Source organism: Neovison vison, chromosome X (assembly GCF_020171115.1).
Source record: "Neovison vison isolate M4711 chromosome X, ASM_NN_V1, whole genome shotgun sequence".
Lineage (NCBI taxonomy): Eukaryota > Metazoa > Chordata > Mammalia > Carnivora > Mustelidae > Neogale > Neogale vison.
The window spans coordinates 43,847,642-43,874,447 of NC_058105.1; the positions used below are offsets into that span (position 1 = coordinate 43,847,642).

The window sequence follows — 26,806 nt, forward strand, 5'->3', positions numbered from 1 at the left end:
AATTATTTTTCCTTTCTATTCTTCTTTAAATTCCCTTATTAATTTTTTATTTTTATTTTTTATAGGCCACTTTATTTATTTTGGGCAGGGAGGGGCAGAGGAAATGGGAGAGAATCCTCAATTGGAGTCCATGCTGAGCATGGAGCCTGCCTCGGGGCTCAATCCCAGGACCCGAGATCATGACCTGAGCCAAAACCAACAGCCAGATGCTTAAGTGCCTGAGCCACCCAGGTGCCCCTATTATTAATTTAAAAAAAATTTTTTTAGACATACGTATTTGGGTTTTTTTCAGTATTGTTTTCTTTTCTTCTTTTATCTTTTATTTTGGGATCTAGATTCTTTGAGCAAGAAGACCAAAAAACACCCAGGATCTAGTATTTTGAGGGGTGGGATTTTTTTTTCTTTTTTCTTTTTTCGTTTTTGTTTGTTTGTTTGTTTCCTTGGTTTTTGTGGGTTTTTTTGGGGGGGTCATTTTTTTCCCCTTTCATTTCATTTCTGGACAACATGGTGAGACAGAGAAATTCACCCCAAAGGAAGAACAGGAAGTAGGACTCACTGGCAAGGATTTAATCCATACAGATATAAATAAGATGTATGAACTAGAATTGAAAACAGCGATGATCAGGATACTAGCTGGGCTTGAGAAACTCATAGAAGACACTAGAGAATCCCTTACTACAGAGATAAAAGAACTAAAGTCTAGTCAGACTAAATTAAAGATGTTATAACTGAGATGCAATCTGATATGGAGGCCATTGAAATGAGGATGGACAAAACCAAGGAACGATTCAGTGATATAAATGATAAAATTATGGAAAATAATGAAGCTGAAACGAAGAGGGAAAGAAAGGTAATGGACTACTACGCAGGTAGACTTAGGGAACGTAGCAACTTATTAAAATGTAATCACATTCATGGCATAGGAGTCCCAGAAGATGAAGAGAGAGAGAAGGGGGCATAAGGTGTAGTTGAACAATTGGAGGTGAAAACTTCTCTCACCTGGAGAGGAACACAGGCATCAAAATCCAAGAAGCAGAGAGAATTCCCTTTAAATTCAACAGAAGCCAACCATTGCCAAGGCGTGGCATAGTCAAATTCACAAAATATGCAGACAAGGAAAGAATCCCGAAAGCAGAAAAGAAAAAAAAAAAAAAGTACTTAACCTACAGGGGAAGACAGATCAGGTTTACAGCAGATCAGTCCACAGAAACATGGCAGGAGGGCAGAAGCAAGTGACGGGAAATAGTCAACTAGTCAACATGCTGAATGCGGAAACCATGCAGCCAAGAATTCTTTATCTAGCAAGGCTGTCATTCAGAACAGAAAGAGAGAGAAAGAGTTTCCCAAACAAGAACTAAAGGAGCTCATGACCACTAAACCATCCCTGCAAGAAATTTTAAGGGGGATTCTCCTAGTGGAGAAAAGGAGACCAAAAGCAGCAAAGAGTGGAGCATCCCCAAGAACATCACCAGATACACCAACTCTACAGGTAACACAATGGCACTAAACTCATATCTTTCAATAATCACTCTGAATATAAAGGGAATATATCCTCCAATCAAAAGACATAGGGTATCAGAATGAATAAAGAAACAAGATCCATCTATCTGCTGCTCACAAGAGAGAAATTTTAGGCTTAAAGACACCTACAGACTGTGAGGGGGACGGAGAGCCATCTCTCAGGCTAATGGACAAAAGAAAGCCAGAGTAGCCATACTTACGTCAGACAAACTATTTTAAAACAAAGATTTTAAAACAAAGAGTGTAACAAGAGAAGAAGAAGGGCATTCTACCCCAGTTAAGGGTTCGGTCCATCACGAGGCTCTAACAATGGCAAATACTTACACCCCTAACTTGGGAGCACCAAATATATAAATCAATTAATAACAAACAGAGAGAAACTCATTGATAACAATACAATAATAGTAAGGGACTTTAACACCCCGCTTATAGCAATGGACAGACCGTTATCTAAGCAGAAAATCAACAAGAGACATATTGAGAACATTTCATCCTAATGCACCAGAATACACATTGTTTTTTAGAGCACAAGGAACATTCTCCAGAATAGATCACATACTGGGTCACAAACCAGCCCTCAACAAGTACAAAAAGATCGAGACCATACCGGGCATATTTTCAGACCCCAACACCAAGAAACTTGACGTCAACCACAAACAAACAAAACAAAACAAAACACCCTCAAATACATGGAGGTTAAAGAACATCTTACTAAAGAATGAGTGGGTTAACCAGGAAATTAAATAGAAATACAAAAAATATGTGGAAGCAAATGAAAATGAATACATGACAGTCCAAAACTTTTGGGATGCACAAAGGCAGTCCTAACGGGGAAGTATAATCTAATACAGGCCTAACTCAAGAACCAAAAAAGTCTCAAATACACAACTTAACCTTATGCCTAAAGTAGCCAGAAAGGGAGTAGCAAATAAAATCTAAAGCCAACAGAAGAAAGGGGCTAATAAAAATTAGAGCAGAAATGAAATAGAAACAAACAAAAAATTGAGTAGGACAGATTAAGAAATCTTGAGCTAGTTCTTCAAAAGAAGTAGTAAGATTGATAAACCCTTGGCCAGATTTATCAAAAACAAAAGAGAAAAGACCCAAATAGATCAAATCATGAATGAAAGAGGAAGAATCACAACCAATACCACAGAAATACAAACTATTATATATAAGCGACTTCTATGAGAAATTAAATGCCAACAAACTGGGCAACCTGGAAGAAATTAACAAATTCCTAGAAACCTACAAACTACCAAAACTGAAACAGAAATAAATAGGAAACTTGCACAGACCCATAAACATTAAAAAAAAAAATTGTATCAGTAATCAAAAATATCCCAACAAGCAGAAGTCCTGGGCAAGATGTCTTCCCAGGGGAATTCTACCAGACATTTAAAGAAGAGTTAATTGCACCCCAATGTTTATAGCAGCAATGTCCACAATAACCAAATTGTGGAAAGAGCCTAGATGTCCATCAACAGATGAATGGATAAAGTGGATGTTGTATAGATCGATCGATCGATCGATAGATAGATAGGAATACTACTCACCCATCTGAAAAGATGGATACTTAGCATTTACATCGACATGGATGGAACTGGAGAGTATTATGCTGAGTGAAAGAAGTCAATCAGAGAATTATCATATGAGTTCACTTCTATGTGCAATATGAGAAACAGCACAGAGGACCATTGGGGAAAAGAGGGAAAACTGAAGGCAAAGTCATCAGAGAGGGAGAAAAACCATGAGAGGCTCTTAACTATAGGAAACAAACTGAGGGTTGCTGGAGGGGAGGTGTGGGGATGGGGAAATTGGGTGATGGGCATTAAGGAGGACATGTGATGTGATGAGCCCTGGATGCTATATGCCACTGATAAATTATTGAACACTAAATCTGAAACTAATGATGTACCATAACTTGGCTAATTGAATTTCAGTTAAAAGAATAAAATAAAGAAGTGTTAATACCCATTCTTCTCAAATTGTTCCAAAAAAATAGAAATGGAAGGAAAACTTCTAAACTCATTCTACGAATCCAGCATTACTTTGATTATGAAGCCAATGCCCCAACTAAAAAGGAGAACTACAGGCTAATATCCCTGATGTACAAGAGTGCAAAAATTCTCAATAAAATAGTAGCAAATTGAATTCAACTATACGTTAGAAGAATTATTCACCATGATCAAGTGGGATTTATTCCTGGGCTGCCGGTTTGGTGGTTCAGTATTCGCCAATCAGTCAACATGATACACCGCATTAATGAAAGAAAGGGTAAGAGTCATACGATCCTGTCCTTAGATGCAGAAAAAGCATGTGACAAAAGACAGCATCCTTTCTTGATAAAAACCATCAATAAAGTAGGGATAGATGGAACACACCTCAACATCAGTAAAGGCCATATACAAATGACCCATAGTTAATATCATCCTCAGTGGGGAAAAACTGAGAGTTTTCCCCTATGGTCAAGAATAAGACAGGGATTTCCACTCTCACCATTACTATTAAAGACAGTACTGGAAAGGGACCTGGGTGGCTCAGTCAGTTAAGCATCTGCCTTTGGCTCAGATCCCAGGGTCCTGGGATCAAGCCCTATGTCAGGCTCCCTGACCAGTGGGGATTCTGCTTCTTCCTCTGTCCCTCCCCAACTCGTACTCTCTTGCTCTTTCTCATATAAACAAATAACATCTTAAAAAAAACAACAAAAAAAGAAAAATCATAGTACTGGAAGTCTTAGCCTCAGCTAGCAGCTAGCAGAAAGAAATAAAAGGCATCCAAATTGGCAAGGAAGAAGTCAAAATTTCACTCTTTGCAGACAATATGATACTCTATGTAGAAAATCCAAAACTCCACCATAAAGGTTGTTAGAACTCCTACATGAATTCAGCAAAGTCACAGGATATAAAATCAATGTACAGAAATCTGTTGCATTTCTATGCACCAATAACGAAGCAGCAGAAAAAGAATTCAAAGAAATCGATCTCATTTGCAACTGCACCAAAACCAATAAGATACCTACAATTAAACCTGACAAAAGAGGTAAAAGAACTGTACTCTGAAAACTACAGATCACTTAGAAAGAAACTGAAGAGGACACAAAGAAATGGAGAAACATTCCAAGCTCAGGGACAGAGAGAACAAACATTGTTAAAATGTCTATCCTACTCTACATGTTTAGTGCAATCCCTATCAAAATACCACCAGCATTTTCCACAGAGCTAGAACAAACAGTCTTAAAATTTGTATGGAACCACAACCAAGACCCTGAAGTGCCAAGGAAATCCTGGGGAAGAAAAGCAAAACTGGAGTCATCATCACAATTCCAGATTTCAAACTACATTACAAATCTGTAGTGATCAAGACAGTATGGTACTGGCACAAAAACAGACAGGTAGATCAATGGAATAGAAGAGAAAACCTAGAAAAGGAACCACAACTATATCTTTGACAAAGCAGGAAAGAATATCCAAAGAGGGAAAGACAGTCTCTTCAACACATGGTGTTGGGAAAAATGGACAGCAACATGTAGAGGAATGAAACTAGGCTGCTTTCTTACACCATACACAAAAAGAAATTCAAAATGGGTGAATGACCTAAATGTGAGACAGGAAGCCATCAAAATCCTAGAGGAGAACATAGGCAGAATCCTCTCTAACCTCAGCCATAGCAACTTCTTACTAGACATGTCCCTGGAGCCAAGGGAAACAAAAGCAAAAATGAACTATTGGGACTTCATCAAGATAAAAAGCTGCTGCTCAGCCAAGAAAGCAATCAACAAAACTATAAGGCTGCCTGTGAATGGGAGAACATATTTGCAAACAACATATCTGGTAAAAGGTTAGAATCCAGGGTGCCTGGGTGACTCAGTGGGTTAAGCCTCTGCCTTCAACTCAGGTCATGATCTCGGGGTCCTGGGATCGAGCCCTGCATCAGGCTCTCTGTTTGGCAGGGAGCCTGCTTCCTCCTCTCTCTCTGCCTGCCTCTCTGCCTACTTGTGATCTGTCTCTGCCAAAGAAATAAATAAAATCTTTAAAAAATTGTTTAAAAAATTTAAAAATTAAAAAAAAAGATACTGAGTTCCTAAAAAAAATACCCACGCAGTGGAACTACTGAACAAATATAAGTGCTGATGGTTGAAAAAAATAAAATTTTTACCCCCAATTTTCCATAATCCACAATAGAGAAAGAAAATTTTAAATGGAAAATATTTTAAAATTAAAAGCATATTTTTCAATAATCTCAGAAATGCATGCAAACAACTACTTTGCATGTATTCATGAAAAAATCAATTACAGAAATTGACCCCCCTCAAAAGGAGATAAGAAGCATCAAAGAAATTCAGGCAATCAATGAACTATTGTCCAGATGGCAAAGTTTCCAAGGTTGTTTTCTGCGAGATCTTTAAGGGACAGCAGATGCTATTGTTAATAAAAAGGAACTTGATTATGAAAGGAGTAATATGTTGTTTTTATTACTAGAAAAGAATGATGATTAAAGGAGTGAAGAAACCTTACTAAACAGATTTCTGAACACTCCCATTTGCAAATAAGGATACAAAAGTCACACATGAGATATTAGCAATCAAATCTTTTCTTAGTTTGATGAAAGATGCAAGAGACATGTCATTTTCTCTGAACTCCTCTCATTAAGTCATCACAATTACAAAGAAGCTAGCAAGCAAACAAAAGCCAGGGAAAGGACCACACCAATTTCTTCCTCTAACTCCACAGGTGATATCCCAGAAATGTTCCTCCTGGGTTGTCCTGGATCGTCTTTCCAGCCAGTGGCTGTGGCGCAGTGGTTACACATCCTGCGTTGGCTGAGCCAGTGAAGAGTGGGGTATGAGCTCCTCTCTTTGCGCACTCCCATTGTCCAAATGATGCGTACTTGTTAGTATTTAGTTATGGCTTGTGTACTCGGATCATCAAAGTCACTGTAATTATGATTCCCATTGTTTTATGTAGGCACTGTTTGTATTATATTGTATATTGTATATACAATATATGTATATTGTATTATATTGTAATATTGACTAATTCATTCTACTATTCTCTTTTTTTTTCATCTCAGATCATCTTCCATCTTCCTAAATTACATTCCTGAGACATTGCTTTAATATGGTTTCATTTGTTGGAAACACTATGAGTTATGACTTTTCTCATGTGTCTGTATTTTGGAGTTAAGATCTTAAGGTAGCTGCATCGAGATGTACACTGCATTCAGTGTATAGGGAATTTAATCAGGATTAATAGCTGAGGAAGGGGCCAGATTTATATTAATCAACTCTTGTTGATCAGACCTTGGACGTGGCTATTAGGGCAAATCCCGGAGCTCAGGCAAGGCCGCTCTCTGTAGCTGAGGTAACGACTGATAAGGTTAATGTCTGAGGACTGCCAGCTGACTGCACTCTAAGCAGCTGAAACAGAGGGTCTGTCTGTCCTTGAGGGAGGTTCCAGGTGGTCAATGTCCCTTCCCATCAAATGATACCCCAGCGCTTGCTTTTGGTGTCCATTTCTTGATGAAAAGAGGGCTGCTGTCATCCTATTTGGTTTTCCGTTTTTAGGCATCATGCCCTTTTGTCTGCTATTATGCTCTCTATGCTTTCATCATAGTTTTACTACAATGTGTTCACATGGCTTCTTGAAACCAGAATGTCATGGCTTCCATGAATTTGGAGAAATTACCAGACATTCTCATTTGACTGTTACTTTTCCAAAATTCACCCAACCTTCTGCTTGGAATGCCTATGAGATGCACATAATAACTATTTACCCCATTCCTTAAACCTCTTTGCCTTGCTTTCATCCTATTTCTCCCCCTATCCTATGAGGAGGTGTTCTGTATTATTTCTTTTACCTGTCTTCCAGCTCACAATGCTCTATCCAGCTATGTCTCAGTTGTTGTGTAAAATGTCTTTAATCTTTTGTTCTAGTGGTTACAATGATCAACCCTAGAAAACTCATTCAGCACTTTTTTGATAATTAGCTATATCTTTTTCATATTTCAAATGTCCTGTCATTTATATAAATGTGTTAAGCAAATTTATTTTTTAAGTTTGGCATTTGGTAATAATCCTCTGAAGGTTTCCATTCTGGTCTCTTATTTGATTTTGCTGAGGGAGGCTTGTGTTTGGATTATGTGCTTGTATGGGGAGACTTTATCTGTAGGAATCTTGCAAAACCCTCCATAAAGATTAAGCCCCCTCTAGAAAGGATTAGATATGCATTAGGCATGTGTCTGGGTTAAGAACCAGGAATTTCCTGGATCATGCTGACAGTGTTAATTTGAAGGACACATGTTTTTTTTTTTTTTTTAAGATGTTATTTATTCATGAGAGCATGAAAGGAGAGAAGGCCAGAGGGAGAAGCAAACTCCCTGCAGAGCTGGGAGCCCGATGTGGGATTCAATTCTGGACTTCAGGATCATGACCTGAGCCCAAGGCAATTGCTTAACCAACTGAGCCACCCAGACGCCCCAGCCTGACACATCCGACTGCACATTGGTCCAATAGCTGTGAGTCAGCAGTTCCGTATCTCTGTTTGGCTTACTCAGAGTTGAGTGAGGCCTGTGCTGCTTTAACTGGATACTTCCATTATCCTCATGATGCTGATGTCCCAGTCATGAAGGTTTGCATTTTCCACAAGAAAAGGTCACCGGCCTCAAAGAAATAGGATCAGATATATCTGAGTGACTTACGGTAGACAATCCAATTATGAAGGAACCTTCTAAGCTGTTCTTTCTTGAACTCTTTATTTAGAGACTTCTATACTGAGTTTGGGTTCTCCCTTCTGTTTTTGAATGAAATCTATAACAAGGTTAATGTTGAGTAAGTTTGAGTGGAGTATGTTTGACTTATTAATACTATTTTCTCAGGGCTGTTGCTTATAACTTGTTATTTAAGCGATAAAACCATTTACCTAAATTTTTCTTTATCATTAACCACAGCATTAGAGAATGAATGTTCAGTAGATACCCTTTGTCCTCAGTCACCTTCCCTTCTGAAGTGAACAACCAGATGTACTCCCCTTTTCTGTCAACCTTCAAAACACATTTTTCCTTAGTCCACATTGGATTTCGTATCAGTCACTCCCCCTTACACTTTCCTTTAGGGACAATGTGGCCCATTTTCAACATTGCTTTACTCATGCTCTTATTTGATTTCTGCAATTACAGATCCAAAAAAAATTTTTTTTTACTTTTGCAGATTATCCACATTTGTCTCCTTCTTTGAATGAAAATGTTATCACATGCAGGAACACTAAAGATTATTTTAAAGGTATAAGTGTCATTCGTAAAATATTGACCAAATATCGGTCCCTAAAAGAAATCCTAATTAACGTCTAAGGATTGAAATCAGATTATCTTTTTTCATCACAGAGATAGGAAGCTAAAAAATTAAAAACACAATAAAATTGAGCAACATTCAAATAGTTTTGAGTAAAAGAAGGGTGAATGAGGTCACTTTAGTTCTCTAATGGGACCTCATATAATCAATACAATGAAAAAGGCAGCACAAGTGCCCATGTACAACTCAGGTTTCATACCTCTCATGGGTTGAATTACGTTCCCACAAGTCCATATGAAGAAGTCCTAACTTCAGGCAGGGCCGTGTTAGGAGATAGGGTCCATAAGGAGGCCATCAAGTTAAAATATATTTTCTAATGTGGGCCCTAATCCAAATCAATGTTGTTCTATATAAAAAAGGGGAAATGTGGGTGGGCACTGAGACATGTGTATGGAGAAGACAATGTGAAAAGACCCTGGGGGAAGTCAACTATGGAAGAGTTTAGGAGAGACGCCAGGAATACATCCTTCCCTGACACATCTCAGAAGGAATCAACCTGGACTCCAAACACTTGGTTTGGAATTCTAGCCTCGAAAACTTTAAGACAATACATTTCTGTGGTTTAAGCTCCCCAGTCTGTGGTACTTTGTAGTGATAGGCACAGAACAATAACAGATTTAGGTTTTGGAAGTAGGGTAATAGGCCAACAATAAATTGGGACTGACTCTGAAACTGGTAATGGCTCTACTAAGTGGTAGAGTTTTGAGGTGCATGGCAAAATAAACCAAGATTGTTTTAAGGGACTGCTGGGCGAAATATGTATACTAAACGTACTTCAGGAAAGAGCTTATACAGAAAAGAGCAGAGCTATAGAAAAAGACTTTATCATATTAGCAAATACATAGAACATGAAAAATATGTTGCTAGAAATGTGAATGTCAAGGATGCTTCTGGTGAGACAGAGGATGGAAATTCGAAGCCTGCTATTGGAGACTTGGTAAATGGTCATCCTTGATATCAAATAGCTGAGAATTTGGCTGAGCTGTGTTCTCGTGTTTGGTGAAGACTAGAAATTTTACATGATAAGCTGGGACAGTAAGCTGAGGCAATTTCAAAGCACACTGTTCAAGGCATGTCCTGGTTTCTCCTTGCCACTCATAGTAAGTGACAGAGGAGAGACAATAATTAAATAATGTAGTGTGAAACAAAAGCAAAATAGCACATGATGATTTGCAACCTCCTCCAACCTATTTAGATAGACCACTTCAAAAAGGGCCCGAGGATGTGGCTGGAGAAACAGTAGTTAGGGGCTTAGGCATGCGGCACATGGGTCCCATCAACCATCTCAACAGAAGCAAGGAATAGAGATATGGTTGCCCAAGAAAGATCTATGGAGGACCCTCCTGTGTGATGACTTGAATCCTCTGAATTACAGAGGAAGCCAACTAGTGTTTTATTCTGAGATTTTTATATTGGCAGAAACATGTCCAGCTTGGATTGAAAGGAAAACAGATGGAACAAATGAAGGAAGATAGTTGTACTACAGGGATTCTACAAACAAGAGGGCCTGTAGATGTATCTGGCTGGAAACATGCATTATCTTTCATGAAAGGGGGCAAATGACCCCACAGAAGTTTCAGAGGCTGGCAGGGCTGCCACAGTCACTATGGACCCAGAAACACAATGCCAGGGGATAGAGCCAACTCCCCCTTCATTCCTGAGACTGAAGTCAGCCCATTTTCATTTCTCCTTCCCAGATCTTATGTATGTCACTCACACTTGCCTTCCTAGTATTCCATCCACAGCCTGACTTAGGTGAGTTTTAACATTGGCTTACTAGGGATCCCATTTGATTTCTAAACCTCCTGGGCTCCAAATGTTAGGGCCACCTATGGAGTTCAGAATGTACTCCATCAACTCTGGACACCTGGGAGGTCACTACTTACTGTGGACATACCATGGTCAAGAATGTGAAGCTGCCACGCCATGGGACCAGAGGTCGGAGCCTAGAGCCAAAGAGGATTCTTTTCAATCCTTAAAATCTAATAATAATGCTCCTTACTAGGACCTAAACTTGTTCTGGACCCACACCCTTGTTTCCTTTTCCAGTTTTTCAATTTTGGAATAGGGATGTCTGTCCTGTGCCTGTCCAGCCATTGTATTTTGGAAGCAGATACACTTGTCTGCTGTCACACATTCTCGGTTAGACGGGAATGTGGCCAAAGCGTTAATCATGGCTGGCAATGTGCCCTTATCTGATGTACACAGTATTTTGGTGAGATTTTGCCTTAGCATTGATGCCAGAACCAGTGAAGGTTTTGGTGGCATTCACATGTCACCATTCAATGGAAGAATATATTGTGCATAGTACATGAATTTTGGGAGTCCACTGGGTTGAACTATGGTGTCCTTAAAAATGATACTTTGTAATCCTGACCCCCCAGGCCTTGACAATGTGATCTTATTTGGTGATGGAGGCTTCACCAAAGTAAACCCATGTTCAGGTGAAATACTTAGGGCAGGCTTTACCAATAAGGCTGCAGTCCCCATAAAAAGGGGAAACTTAGAGTCACAGACACTGACAGAGGGAAGACCACATGAGTAGATATTGTGAGAACATGGCTATTGTAAGAAAAAGAGAACGGACTTGGGGCACCTGGGTGGCTCAGTGGGCTAAAGCCTCTGTCTTCAGCTCAGGTCATGATCCTGGGGTCCTCGGATCGAGCCCCGTATCTGGCTCTCTGCTCATCAGGGAGCCTGCTCCCCTTCCTCTCTCTCTGCCTGCCTCTCTGGCTACTTGTGATCTCTGTCTGTCAAATAAGTAAATACACTAAAGAAATAGAATGACTTATGAAAGATGCCTACCTCATAGCCAGGACAGTCACCCACCCTTCAGACAATGAGTTTGGCCACCAGCATCCAGGACTATGAGGCAATAAATGATATGTTATTTAAGTTGACCAGTCCCTAGTGTTTGGTTTAGGAGCCCTACAAAACTAATATACTATCCTTAAATAAGCATGATTAAGAAGCTATAACAAATCCATTAAGCAAATAAAAAACAGCTGATAAAAAATGACAGCTGATACTCCCCACCCCACTCCCCAATTCTAACGTGGCCCAACCAAGGTGGTCTTTTATAGGCTCGCCTCGGTACACCACTTCACACATTGGGCCAATAGCTGTGGCTCAGAGGATGTAGGTCTTTCAGTGGCCGACTCAGAAGAGCGTGGGGCCTGAGCTGCTCTGACTAGAGGCTCCTATCATCCCCATGAGGTGATGCACCTTGTGAAATTTTGAGTTTTTCAAAAATAAAAGTTAATAACCTGAAAGGAACAGAGTCAGTTAAGGCTGGATGTGTCAGAATAGTAACTTCCGCTTCTAAGGAGCCTGAACAGGTTTTATTTCTTGAACTTTGGATTTAGGTATTTCTGTACTGGGTTTGGTCTTACCTTATGTTTTCCAACAAATTGCATAATATGGATAGCGCTTAGAAGAGATGGACTTCGGTATGCTTGTCTTATTAATACTATTGTCCCTGTGTTTTTGCTTCTACTGTGTTAGCCAAGCAGTAGCCAATTCCCTTATATCATCTTGTCAGTAACCACAGAATTAGTCCATGATTGCTCAACAGACACATTTTTCTTCACTTAACTACTCAAGGGAATAATCAGATGTATTCACTTTCCATTCTGAACCTCAACATCAAACCCCATTTTTCTTTCTCATTCCCGGATTCTGTATCTGTCACTCATACTTGCATTCCCAGTCTTCCATCCACAACCAAATCTAGGGGCAATTTAATATTGTTTTCCTCCCATTTGTTTTCGGAAATTACACATGTAAAACACCCACAGCTCAGCACACACACACACACACACACACACACACACACACGTATCCTCAGGAACTCATATTATTAAAATGACTTTTTCCAGAATATGACGTGTATGAGACCAACGTTCATGCGAATGTTGAAAAACATCTGTATGTCATATTCGTAAACATGGGCATTGTGAACCAGCACCAATGAGCATGTTAGAAATTAAGTGACATGGTGATGTTATGCCCAAATAATGCATCCGTGACTAAAGGAGAGAGACTGATACAAAGCGAAGGTCAAGCAAAACTTTATTTCGCGCCAAACATCAAGAATCAAACTGGCTGGCCAAGGCCGCACCTCTTACAGAGAGAGGGCGACCCTTCTCTGTTTCACAGACTAGCTTTTAAGGGCAAGACCATGTGGTTGGGCCTGGCCACGCACAGGTGGTCAATGAGACTGTAACACACACAGGAAACTCCACAGTGATGCTAGGTGACCAATTGAATTAACAATTTACGCTAGTAGACATTAGATCCTGCCTATTACACCTTATATTAGGATTGGCGCCAAAAAGGTTCCCAAAGGGCGGGGGCCCATACTCCTTGGTAGCTAGGGAGACAGTATGTATCCCCCTACGGATCAGATGTCTCCACCTGGTCAGACCCATCCTTGTATCTATGTTTTTGTTACCTGAGGCTGGCTTCCAGGACTTGTTTTTAAGTAGGTCCCCTGGGGGAAGGGGAGCAGGGACAGTTTAAGGGTTAAACATTAATAGGTCCTTACAGTGAAACATAATTTTAGTTTCCTAAATGGTGCATAGTTCTTTCTCTGAAAAGGCATATGGCTCTGCAACCAGCCTTATACTTCCAAAAGTTTGTTCACAATGTATATGGCAATTTCTAGGTAACACTCACGAGGATTTCCTTGCACTAGATCCTTGCGTACTTACGAAGTAAGCACTTTTTTTGAAATCCCTTTGGCTTTATCTCTCTTCTGATGGGCTCACAAATAGTTGGGTTTCCGTAGTTCACCTAGCTTTTAACGCCTGTTTGGCTCAGAGTAACAACTTTCACAGATTTCTACACTGAATCAAAGGTTCTTTAGAATTTATTTTAAAAGAACATGAGAGACTATGGACTCTGAAAAACAATCTGAGGGTTTTGAAGGGGTCGGGGGGTGGGAGGTTGGGGGAACCAGGTGGTGGGTGTTAGAGAGGGCAAGGAGTGCATGGAGCACCGGGTGTGGTGCAAGAACAATGAATACTGTTACGCTGAAAGAAATTAAAAATTTTTTTAAAAAGTTCACATATAACACATAGAAAGCATGATGAAATAGTGGATTTTAGTGCAACTCCTAACAAATTTCAAAGAATTGAAGTCCCCCAGTGTGTTCTCCTTCCACAGATGGATAAGAAGCTGGGGGAAAAAAAAACAACCAGAAAGCACTTGGATAACCACCAACAATTTGGAATTCAGCATGTGCTAACAGGAAAACAAAACAAACGAAAAAGGAAAGAAAGAAAGAAAGACAGGAAAAAGCCCATGCACCAAGAAGAAAACACAAAGAGTATTAAAGTGAGTTTCCATTATCCTAAGTCCTCATACCTATCAAATTACTTGAGATCGAGAAATAAGTCCTCTTAGTTCTCTTAATTGCCAAACAGCCTCCTCTTATTTTGATGCAAAACGATAGGGACATGTCCCACTGTGACATAGGCATGTTTACACTTCAAACACTCTGGTTCAAAGCAAGAGCTTCAACAGAAACCCACACCCAGACAGGCAACCAACACCAACACCATCCCCCTCAAACTCCAGGTTGCACCCCATGTCACAGGAAGGCTGTTATTGCTTCAGTTCTGGTCACCCCACCACCCTTTGGGCCCTGGATCCCGTGCTGCCAGTTGCTCATTGGCTGCTGTTAGGGGAGGCTGGGGAGCACAGACTCTCTCATTGGAGGACCCCATCATCCATGCACAATTGCTGTTCTGGAAGACTTTTTTGTCAAAAGGGAAAGATGATAAGCAACCAAGGCACAAAATCAGATACATTTGAATGAAGTAGAGTGGGCCTATCAGAAGGTCGGGAGCTTGAGTAGGGCACAAGTCTAGATAGTTTGAGTTTTCTGCACAGCGTTTGTGTCCACCTTTATGTATTTATTTGAATTCGGGTGATGGGATATGTTAAAGGAGTGTGAATGGGTTAAGTGTGATTGCTATTGCTGCTATTGCACTTTAATTGTTGCTACACCACACATTTTGAAAAAAAAATCTCTGGATGATAATACTGTACACAGGTGGGAGAATGAGAATACGTGCGGTAAATAAAACTATTATGGAAGTAGTTTTGACCACAAAGATCCCTGTAGAGACTGACCTAGGCGAATACCTAATAGAAATGACCACTTAGTCTTTGACAAAACAGGAAAAAATATACAATGGAAAAAAGACAGTCTCTTCAATAAATGGTGCTGGGAAAACTGGACAGCTATATGTAGAAGAAAGAAACTCGACCATTCTCTTACACCGTACACAAAGATCAACTCAAAATGGATAAAAGACCTCAACGTGAGACAGGAATCTATCAGAATCTTAGAGGAGAACATAGGCAGTAATCTCTTTGATATCAGCCACAGCAACTTCTTTCAAGATACGTCTCCAAAGGCAAAGGAAACAAAAGCGAAAATAAACTTCTGGGACTTCATCAAAATCAAAAGCTTCTGCACAGCAAAGGAAACAGTCAAAAAAACAAAGAGGCAACCCACGGAATGGGAGAAGATATTTGCAAATGACAGTACAGACAAAAGGTTGATATCCAGGATCTATAATGAACTCCTCAAACTCAACCCACACGAAACAGACAAACACATCAAAAAATGGGCAGAAGATATGAACAGACACTTCTCCAATCAAGACATACAAATGGCTATCAGACACATGAAAAAATGCTCATCATCATTAGCCCTCAGGGAGATTCAAATTAAAACCACATTGAGATATCACCTTACACCAGTTAGAATGGCCAAAATTAACAAAACAGGAAACAACATGTGTTGAAGAGGATGTGGAGAAAGGGGAACCCTCTTACACTGTTGGTGGGAATGCAAGTTGGTGCAGCCTCTTTGGAGAACAGTGTGGAGATTCCTCAAGAAATTAAAAATAGAGCTACCCTATGACCCTGCAATTGCACTCCTGGGTATTTACCGCAAAGACACAGATGTCGTGAAAAGAAGGGCCATCTGTACCCCAATGTTTATAGCAGCAATGGCCACAGTCGCCAAACTATGGAAAGAACCAAGATGCCCTTCAACGGATGAATGGATAAGGAAGATGTGGTCCATATACACTATGGAGTATTATGCCTCCATCAGAAAGGATGAATACCCAACTTTTGTAGCAACATGGACGGGACTGGAAGAGATTATGCTGAGTGAAATAAGTCAAGCAGAGACAGTCAATTATCATATGGTTTCACTTATTTGTGGAGCATAACAAATAGCATGGAGGACAAGGGGCGTTAGAGAGGAGTAGGGAATTTGGGTAAATTGGAAGGGGAGGTGAACCATGAGAGACTATGGACTCTGAAAAACAATCTGAGGGGTTTGAAGGGGCGGGCAGGTGGGAGGTTGGGGTACCAGGTGGTGGGTATTATAGAGGGCACGGCTTGCATGGACCACTGGGTGTGGTGAACAAATAATGAATACTGTTTTTCTGAAAATAAATAAATTGAAAAAAAGAAAAGAAAAGAAATGACCACTTAGGAACGTGATAAAATGCAGTATGGTTAAGAAAAATCATAACAAACTGCACTAAAGACATATATGAAGTTGAGCTGATGATTTGTTTTGTTTTGTTTTGTTTTTTAACCTTTCTTTCACAATAAGAATTTTAAAAAATTGGCCGAATGGCACAGATCCAAACACTAGAGTGGATCGCACTTTGGAGAGCTATAGGTCTTTTCCCGCCAAGGGAGGGGGCTTGCAAAAGAGCCCTTGGCTTGCGGTGTGGTCAGACACTCCTGGGGCAGCTTATTGGCATCTGGTGTGCCTGACAGCACCGTCGGTGGCCTCAGACACGGCAGGCTTGCCAACCTCCCTGGGTGGCAGCAGCAGGTGCTCGGCTATCTGGATCTCTCCGCAGGTGATGGTGGAATGCTTCCTGTAGTGGTATCAGGTGTTCCCCTTGGACTCAACGCCTTGTCCAACAGATGCATAATCCTGTCTTTAGTTCTACCCTGTTAACTTTTTTCTTCCAGTTGCCATAATCACTATAATTATATTATGCCATCAATGTATCATTTACCTCTATTTGCCAGTTCATTCTATTATCATTCCTTCTTACATCCCACATCATTTTCTATCTTCCTAAATTTTTGTTACCATTTCCGTTCATATGGTGTCAGTTGGTATAAATACTCTGAGTTGACATTTTTCTTAAATGGCGTTCCTTCTGAGTTAAAGTCTTAAGGTATCCAGAAGTGAGATGGGGTAAGGTCCATATGGAGGGCATTAGATAGGTGTTTAATCTTCTGAAATCCTGAAAGCTGTCAATTAGGTACCTACTTCTTCTTGCATGAAATTCCTACAGAGGCAACAGTGAACAACGTTAACTCACGGCAGATATAGCTAGACAGGGTCCGTATCGCTTTGGGTGGCTTTGATGCTTACCGGGGTGTATTGTCACACACCCCTTGGAGTTTCGGTTAAGGAAAAAGCATGTGCATAGTTATTGGGCTGGTTAAAATAATTGGACGGGCATAGTGAATATTCTTTCCCTTTTAGGAACTCTGTGTTCTTTCCCACATGAGGTAATCTCAGACTTTGGAGAAAAACAGGGCTTTGGGGACCTCAGCTTCCTCGTTCCTTGACAGCATCGCCAATTAGATGGTGGTCACGGGCAAAACCAGTCTGGGAGACCTCTCCATTCCACTATGGGGGCTCTAGCCATAGTGTCAAGCAAGCAAACAAGTGGAGTTTCATTGAAAAGGCAACCCACCGAAGGGGACAAATTATTAGCAAATCATGTATCTGATAAAGGGTTACTATCCAAAATAGAAAATGAATTCCCAAAACTCAAAACCGGTAAAAAAGAGAAATCAAACAACTTGATTGAAGACCAGGAAAAGATCTATATAGACATTTTCCTGCAGAAGACCTACAGATGCCCAACAGGTACATGAAAAGCTCTTCCGGATCACTAAGCAGGGAAAGACAAATCAACACCACAAGGAGGTAAGACTTCACAACTGGCTATAATGAATGGCTGTAATGAAAGAGACACAGGATAATAAATGCTTGCAAGGATGGAGAGAAAAAGGAAGTCTCATGAGCTGTTGCTAATGTAATGTATGGAACGTAAATTGATACAACCACTTTGGAAAACAGCATGGAGGTTCCTCAAAAAATTGGAAGTACCCCATGACGCAACAATTCCACTTTGGGGTATTTATCTGCAGAAAGCGGGTACGATGAATGGGCACTACCATGTTCTTTGCAGCATTATTTACTATAGCCAAGAAATGGAAACATCCTAAGCAACCATTTCTGTCGGCAGGATATGGCCTGGTTTTACATGCTTTGAAGCCAGACCGACCTGGGTGCAAATCCCAGCTTTATTATTTACCAGTTGTGTGCCATCAGGGAAGTTCCCTGAGCCTGTGTTTCCTCATCTGTAAAAAGGGAATAATAGCAGTACCCACCTCATAGGGTTGTTGTGAGCATTAAATGAGATGATGGAAGTAAAATGCTTAGCACAAGAGACATAATGAGCACTCAGTAAATTTGGGGCTGCATCACTTCTTCCCACATGGCCCAGGACGTCAGCCCATTCACCCAGCCCTGGCCTTCCTCTCCATAGTCTGCTTGATGTTCTTCAACCATGTACCTGTGAAGTGGTTATAGCAAGGGCTCTGTTGGCTGCTAAGCACCCTCACACACTCCTTTCTTCAGTGGGGTTTTAGCCTTGGCAGAAAAGCTGTACCGTGGCTTGCTTTTACACTCCTCGCCACACATGTTTCACTGACAACTGTGGTGGGTTGAGATCTCTCACATGTCTTTCAAGCACCGCCCAAGGCTATCCTGCCAACTCCGGCAGGCCTGTAAGCCATTGCAACCTCACGTTCTTCAGCACATGTTTTAGTGGAAAGCCCACTCTGCTACTCTTCTCCTTTCTAAGGCAGCAGTGTGTTGCAGCAAAACTAAAACATTCTGAAAGAGTTAATCAGTGTTGTCGTCAGCTCTGCTGCGTATGACGAATGATTCCCTGGCACTGCCCCTCCACCTCCACCCACCAAACATCACTGGAACCCAAGTGCTGTTCTGACCACTGGGTTGTGAGCAGTCCGGGAACTCCACACAATGTGCGTCTCTCTGAGTCCAGGAAGGAAACCAAATTCCCCTGTGGTTTTGTAGGAAAGAGGGTTTGAACAGAACTTTGGAGGTGAAGGGTGGGCTGTCGGTTAAAAGTGTTATATAATGTAATACCTCCCCAAGTGTGCCTCTGCCAGCACACGAGCTGGGTTTACGTGGTACACAATTTTTTTTTTACAGTTACGCAGTTTAGTTAGTGTGAATTTAAAATATACAAATACCATGTCACCTGTGATGTCGCAGATTTATGGCTTAGGAAAATGTTTTTTTATTCAATAAACAACTGTGTAGGTGATGTGCACATATAGCAAGTAGCACGGAACTGTTAGAGGAAGGCCTTTACAAGCCATCAAAGTCGGTATAAGTTTAAGAGTCAGATAACCTCATTCAAACCTGATCTACCACTTACTCTATGTGGGACTTTAGGAAAGAAATCTAATCCCTCTGAGCCTCAGGGGGAAATGGAGGAGAATAAGAGTACCAGCTTCACCAGATTGTTGTCAAGCTTAAGCGAGGAGCCTTACAGTGTAGTGGTGTGAGGGCCCAGAACCTAGAGCCAGGTGGTCTAGTTTCCAATCCCAGCTCTACTGCTTACTAGCTCATTGACTCTGAGCAACTTACTTCATCTTTCTGTGCCTTAGTCTCCTCCATCTGGAACATGGGGCTGTTAGGAGGGTTAACTGAGTTACTACGTTTGAAGTGCTTAGAAATAGTTCTAGTATATACTTAGCATTATGTGCTTCTTAGACTAAAACTCCATGTATATAAAGCTCCTGACACCTGACACCCAGTAAGTCCTCATGATATGTTAACCATCGGTGGTGCGTTGTATTCCCAGTGCCTGGAACAAACAACTCTACAGTCAAGAGTTTGATTAAGAAGCAGCATTGAATTGCCTGGGACCCATGGAGAATTGACAGAGCTAAGCACCTCTCTGTCGTGAAAATAAAAAACACAGGCCCCGTGGAGGCTGGGCCTTCTTAAAGGCCTGCTAGGAGGGGCTTGGAGAGAGGGGTCACACTAGCTTCCTTTATCCTGTTAAAATTGGTGTGGGTCAGTGCAATTAAGAGAAAAGCACATTAAGTTTCAGAGAAATTAAGCAAGCAGCCTGATGCCACGCAGCCTATAAAGGACAGAGCTCAGGAGAATTCTTTCTTGATGGAGAGCTTACATCCCAAGTGGAGGAATAGAGAACTGGTCCACTGGGGTGGTGAAGGGGGTATGTTATGGAATATCTTGCGGTGGAGGTATGGTGATGATGATGGTACTATAACAGCCATACCATTAACTGAGATTCAGCCACTATTACTGAGTACCTCTAGACATTGTCATATTCTCCCAATCCTAAAAACAAAACACACACACACACACGTGCACACACACACATACACACACACACACACACACACACACACACACTACTGTGATCCACAATACCCTCTTCCTACTCACAGACCAGTATCCCCTTTCCTTGAAAGAGTACCCTATTTCTGTCTCCATTCCTCATCTACCACTCACTCCTGAACCCACCGCAGTCTGGCTTTTCTTTCCCAACCCATCACTGCCTCTTCTGGGACTCTAGAGCCTCTGCTCTCATCCATCCTCACGTATTTCTTCAGCAAATACTGAGTCCCTACCAGTGCCATACATGGTTCTCCCTCCTGATAGACGACAGCAAATGAGACAAGGTCTCTCTTCTCAGGAAGTTCCCATTCCTGGCGTGATTCAAAGATAATAAGTAAGGAAAAAAGGGAATAGGTTGTAAACAATATAATTCCATGGAGAATGAAATAAGTAAATATAATATGTATGTATATTACATTAATATGTAGATAACGATTACAATTTTTCAATTATAATAATATGTTTATTATATATATTGCTCTCTCCCTCATCATGTATATATATATATACATGATATATATATATATATACATGATGAGGGAGAGAGCAATATTTTAGACTAGATGGTTAGGAACACCTCAATGCAAAAGTAACAAGCAAGGGAAAATAAAACCCCAAAATGACTGTCTTAACCAGTTCTAAAAAGAATTGAGCATGAAGGGCCACCTGGGTGGCTCAGTGGGTTAAAGCCTCTGCCTTTGGCTCAGGTCATGATCCCAGGGTCCTGGGATCGAGCCCCACATTGGGCTCTCTGCTCAGCAGAAAGCCTGCTTACCCCCCACCCCCGTTCCCCAAGCTGCCTCTCTGCCTACTTCTGTTCTCTGTCTGTCAAATAAATAAATAAATAAATAAATCTTTAAAAAAAAAAAAGAATTGAAACTGAAAGGGCAGCTGGGTGACTCAGTGGGTTAAAGCCTCTGCCTTTGGTTCGGGTCATGATCCCATGGTCCTGGGATCGAGCCCCACATCGGACTCTCTGCTCGGCAGAAGCCTGCTTCCCCCTCTCTCTCTGCCTGCCTCTCTGCCTACTTGTGTTCTCTGTCTGTCAAATAAATAAATAAATAAACCTTTTAAAAAAAAGAATTGAACATGGAGATCGGTTAAACAGTTTGTAAAGTAATTTTTGTGTGAATTTTAAAATATGATAAGAATGTAGCATGCGGAAAAAATCCAAAAGCAAACAACTTTTGATATCAAGTGGAGCCTAATTCCGATACAGGACATTTGGGCATAAATGAAAATTCTAGAGCATGCATGTAATGAGAGGGAGAAGGGAAGGAACATCCTTGTAGGTTGACCTTGATTTAACATCAGTTTACTGCCAATAAAAAGGGGTACTTCAGTCAAGCATACTCTTATTTCATAAACTCGAGGGATTTGGGAAAAGCAAAAATTGGATCTGCCGACTGAGTGCTCTCCAACGCACTTTAGTCCATGATGGAGAATATCACTAACAGCGGGGCACATGATGGACATACCCTCAGAATACATCCTGTTATCAGGGTGAACCTATTTGAGCACCTTCTAAAGGTAGGTAAAGCAGAAAACTCCAGGAAGTACACACATTGACATTTTTCATCTTAGTCAGGGCATCTTGGAGCCCTTCTTGTGAGAAGATGCAAAATCACTCAATCAGGGACTGTGACAACAACTCCTTCTTAAGAGAAAAGAATGAGTTGGAGAATGAAGTAGGGTGATTAGCGCAAGGCTTGCATTTCCACGAGGTTTTAGAAATAGATGTGAATGCTGATGGAACTGGGAGTCATGAAAGAGCTCAGATGAACTTGCAGCTTTCAGATCACTTCTGATTGGGGAAGGTAGGCCTAAACGATATCAGCAAACAAACCACACAATACGTATCTCCAGGCTACAGACCTTTCTGAAGAGCCTCCAGTGAAGGGGTTCCCTTCCACAAATTTAAGGGAATTTTAATATTGAAAAACAAATCTATAATTTACTTAAATAAACCAAGAGAAAGTAGTGTTCTCACTGGCTGCTGAAGCTACTTGGAAAGGGCATCTTTGATATCTAATAAGTTACCTGAAATGGCTTAGAAAACCAAAACTGTTATTCTGAGCACATGGATCTCCAACAAATTCTTAATACCATCTTTGCTGATGAAATGCTACTATCATTCATATTAGAGCCAGAAAGTAACCAGAAAGCTTCTTATCAACATTACGGTCAAAAAGTGTTTGCGAATATGTGGAAATTAAATTATAAAAAGATTTAAACACTACAAAAAGGGCCTATATAGGTTTAGTTGATCTGATTGACCTGCAAAAGAGTAAATATCTAGAAAAGCATTGTCTTGGAAAACATTACACTCTTAAAAATAAACAGGAACCCCCCAAAAAAATAAATAAATAAAATAAACAGGAACCTTCGCAGACTCTAAGAAAATGCAAACTGAAGTCAAGCATGGCTTTTATTTTTTTCTTAAACTCACAGACACATTTGTAGTGTCTATTCCAGACATACAGTTGATACCAAGACTTTCACTGAGTGAATGAATGAGCCATATTTTCAATCTCTAAGTAGTAAGAATAGTGGGGGTGGGGGGGACGAGACTAAGAAGATGACTAATTTAAATGAAAGGTGGTAAGAAGTAACATAATACAGTTTCCTTAAGCACCAGGAAAATAATTTCAAATGTATGGCTTTTCTCCCCATTTTCTTACGGGCCTTGGTGGAGAGTGTGGATCTCCTGCTTTCAAGCACTGATCTTGCACTTACAAGGTTTGTGACTCCGTGCCCTCTGTACCTGAGTTTCTTTTGTGATAAACTAGGTATAATAGCATTGTTGTAATTGCCGGATAAAATAGTACCTGTAAAAGTCCTCTGTAAACGAAAAACTAGTGTACAGGGCTAGGGTGATAGTATCACAGATATGACAGTACTGCTTTCTCTGCTATTGAAATAAAAGACCTGATAAACAACACAAAACAAAAGAAAACAAACAAAAAATAAACAAAGAAGAACTACCAAAGCTCTGATGTCAGTAATATCTGCCAATATTCACTGCACAAAACATTAAGACAGAAGTTTTCATAAATTTATTGCAGAATGCATTTAAAAACTGGAGTAAGAACCCATGATATCATGTTAACAGCATAAATTTCAAATGCACATGAAAAATATTTTTCTCTATAAAAACATCGAGGAGATTGACCTTGCCTCAGATATTTAAAACTCTCTTTAATAACCTACCTAAGAGAGTCAGATGGATTCTTATATCAGCTTCGGCACTTTATCTGTTGCCATATCACCCATAAGGAAACTCTGGGAAATTTCCCCCATGCTCATGAGAGAATGAGAAAGAAAAGCGTAACATCACTATAACAAAAATACCCCCCCCCCCCACTAAGGCAGCCCTGCAGAAATAACTAACAGAAATGAGTGCTTGGGAAACCCAAGAAATGCCGCATGGTTAAGGAGAGCCCACAGCTGTCCAAGGAATAAAGTGCACTCCAATACAGATTAAAGTGCACTCCAATACAGTGCTGATCCTGTTTTGGTGAAAGTAAAAATGCTGTAAATATCCACAGAATGCCGCATCAAGAACAAAAGCTATAGAGTTTGTCCCACTTTTTAAAGCTACAGGTCTGTCCCGCCAAGTAAGGTGGCTCTGAAAAGAGCCTTTGATTTGCGAGGTGGTCAGCGGTCCGGAGGCAGCTCACTGGCAGAAGGTGTACCTGAGGATGGCTTTGGTGGCCTCGGACGCGGCGTGCTTGCCCATCTCCCCGGGCAGCAGCAGGCGCACAGCTGTCTGGATCTCCCTGGAGGTGATGGTGGTGCGCTGGGTGGAGCGGGCCAGGCGAGAGGCGTCGTCGGCGATGCGCTCGAACATGTCCTTGACGAACGAATCCAAGACGCTCACGGCCTTCTTCGAGAGGCTCAGGCCCTCGTGAACCTGCTTCAGAACCCTGGGGAAGTAGGTGGCGAAACTGGGGTGGGAGCAGCAGCGGCGGCGGCAGCGGCGGCGGCGGCGGCGGCGGCATTGGCCTCTTGGCGAATTCTGCTTCGGGCCCTTCGGGTCAGCTTCTGTGGGCTCCTCCCCGGTGCCCAGGCTTTCCTCCCGAGAGTTCTCACAGCCAGGCTCCGCCATGTGGGGCTAGTCTTTCCCACGCTCCAGAAGGAAGGACAATGGTGGCTGCGGGGGAAGGAGGGGGGGTGCGCTGGCCCGTTTATAGTCGCTGCGCTTCCTGACGTCACGGGCAACCTCCATACCTGATTGGACCAAATGCAAGGCAGGAAAGCGGGGCTCTATGCCGGGCCGTGTCACCTGTGATTGCATACCCTTGAACGTGACATCACATCGGACAGTCAGAGAGGGAAATCCAGTGCCCTCTAAACTCCTTGGGACCTCGGTCAGAAAATCTTTCAAACATTCCACTTCGTTGTGCATTTTGTCTGCTGGTTTTCAACTTCAAGACAGTAACAGATCTTAGAAGACTCATGTTTTTATTGGAATACTTTATATTCCACGTCATCACCTTATTTCAGATAAGCAGTAAGTGGCATTGGATCAGGATGTGCTAGAAACCAGGATGCTCTGGAGACCCAGTGTCAATGTGTCCAACTGTATTCTGGAAAACGTTCCCTGGGTACTTGAAAACAATGTGTATTCTGCTGCTTTCGCATGGAATATTCTGAACATATCTGCTAAACCCATCTGGTCCAGTGGGTCATTCAAAGCCATTGGCTCCTTGTTGATTTTCTGTTTAGACCACCTGTCCATTGATGTAACTCAGGCCTTAAGGTCCCCTACTACTATTGTGTTATTATCGATTAGTTCCTTTGTGCTTGTTATTCATTGTTTTTAAGTATTTGTGTGCTCCCACGTTGAGTGCATAAATATTTAAAATTCTTATAGCTTCTTCTTGGAGTATCCTCTTTATTTTTATATAGTGTCCTTCTTCATCTCTTGTTAGAGTCCTTTTTTTTTTAAATTGTGTCATGTTAGTCACCATACAACACACCATTGGATTTTGATGTAGCGTTCCTGATTCATTATTGCAATATAACACCCAGTGCTCGTCACAACACGTGACCTCATTAATACCCATCACTGGGTACCCCCATCCCCATACCCTCCTCCCCTCCAAAACCCTCAGATTGTTTCCCGGAGTCCACAGTCTCTCATGGTTCGTAGCCCTCTCTGAATCCCCCCACCTTCAGTTTTCCCTTCCTTCCTCTAATGTCCTCCGAGCTATTCCTTATGTTCCACATATGACTGAAACCATTAAGGTCTAGTTTGTCCGATACAACTATTGCTACTCTGGCTTTAGTTTGACATCCACGCGCATGATAGGTGTTGCTCCATCCTCTCACTTTCTTTCCAACCGTTGGTGTCTTTAGGCCTAAAACAAGTCTCTTGTAGGCAGCATATAGATGGGTCTTTTTTTTTTTTTGATCCATTCTGTCACCCTATGTCTTTTGATTGGAGCATTTAGTCCATTCACATTCAAAGTAATTATCGATAGATATGTATTTATCACCATTTTATTACCTGTTCCGTGGTTGCTTCTGAAGATTTTCTCCGATCTTTTCTTGTCTTTCTCTCTTTCATGTTTTGCTGATTTTCTTTAATGACATATTTGGGTCCCGTTCTCTTTATTCTTTGCCTATTTATTAGCGGTTTTTGATTTGTGGGTGCCATTAAGTCTGTGTATAACCTCTTCTGCACATAGCAGTCTATATTAAGTTGATGGTCACTTAAGATTGAAACCATTCTTGACTACGAAAAATGAAAATAAAAATAAATAAACACTAAAATGTAACAACATGTACCTAAAACAGGAGAAGGAGAGGAGCCAAGAATGGTTTCAATCTTAAGTGACCATCAACTTAATATAGACTGCTATGTGCAGAAGAGGTTATACACAGACTTAATGGCACCCACAAATCAAAAACCGCTAATAAATAGGCAAAGAATAAAGAGAACGGGACCCAAATATGTCATTAAAGAAAATCAGCAAAACATGAAAGAGAGAAAGACAAGAAAAGATCGGAGAAAATCTTCAGAAGCAACCACGGAACAGGTAATAAAATGGTGATAAATACATATCTATCGATAATTACTTTGAATGTGAATGGACTAAATGCTCCAATCAAAAGACATAGGGTGACAGAATGGATCAAAAAAAAAAAAAGACCCATCTATATGCTGCCTACAAGAGACTTGTTTTAGGCCTAAAGACACCAACGGTTGGAAAGAAAGTGAGAGGATGGAGCAACACCTATCATGCGCGTGGATGTCAAACTAAAGCCAGAGTAGCAATAGTTGTATCGGACAAACTAGACCTTAATGGTTTCAGTCATATGTGGAACATAAGGAATAGCTCGGAGGACATTAGAGGAAGGAAGGGAAAACTGAAGGTGGGGGGATTCAGAGAGGGCTA

At 41.1% G+C, this 26,806-nt stretch overlaps 1 protein-coding gene across 1 annotated transcript in view; it reads right to left on the reverse strand.

Moving 5' to 3' along the window:
• The window catches only part of LOC122896554 (histone H2B-like), a 78,653-nt gene extending 54,143 nt beyond the window's left edge, over positions 1-24,510 (reverse strand). Inside the window, exon 1 of the mRNA XM_044234706.1 lies at positions 24,083-24,510. Within this exon, the coding sequence (XP_044090641.1) occupies positions 24,083-24,510 (428 nt within the window). The remainder of the gene's footprint in view (positions 1-24,082) is intronic.
• Between the last annotated feature and the right edge of the window lie 2,296 nt (positions 24,511-26,806).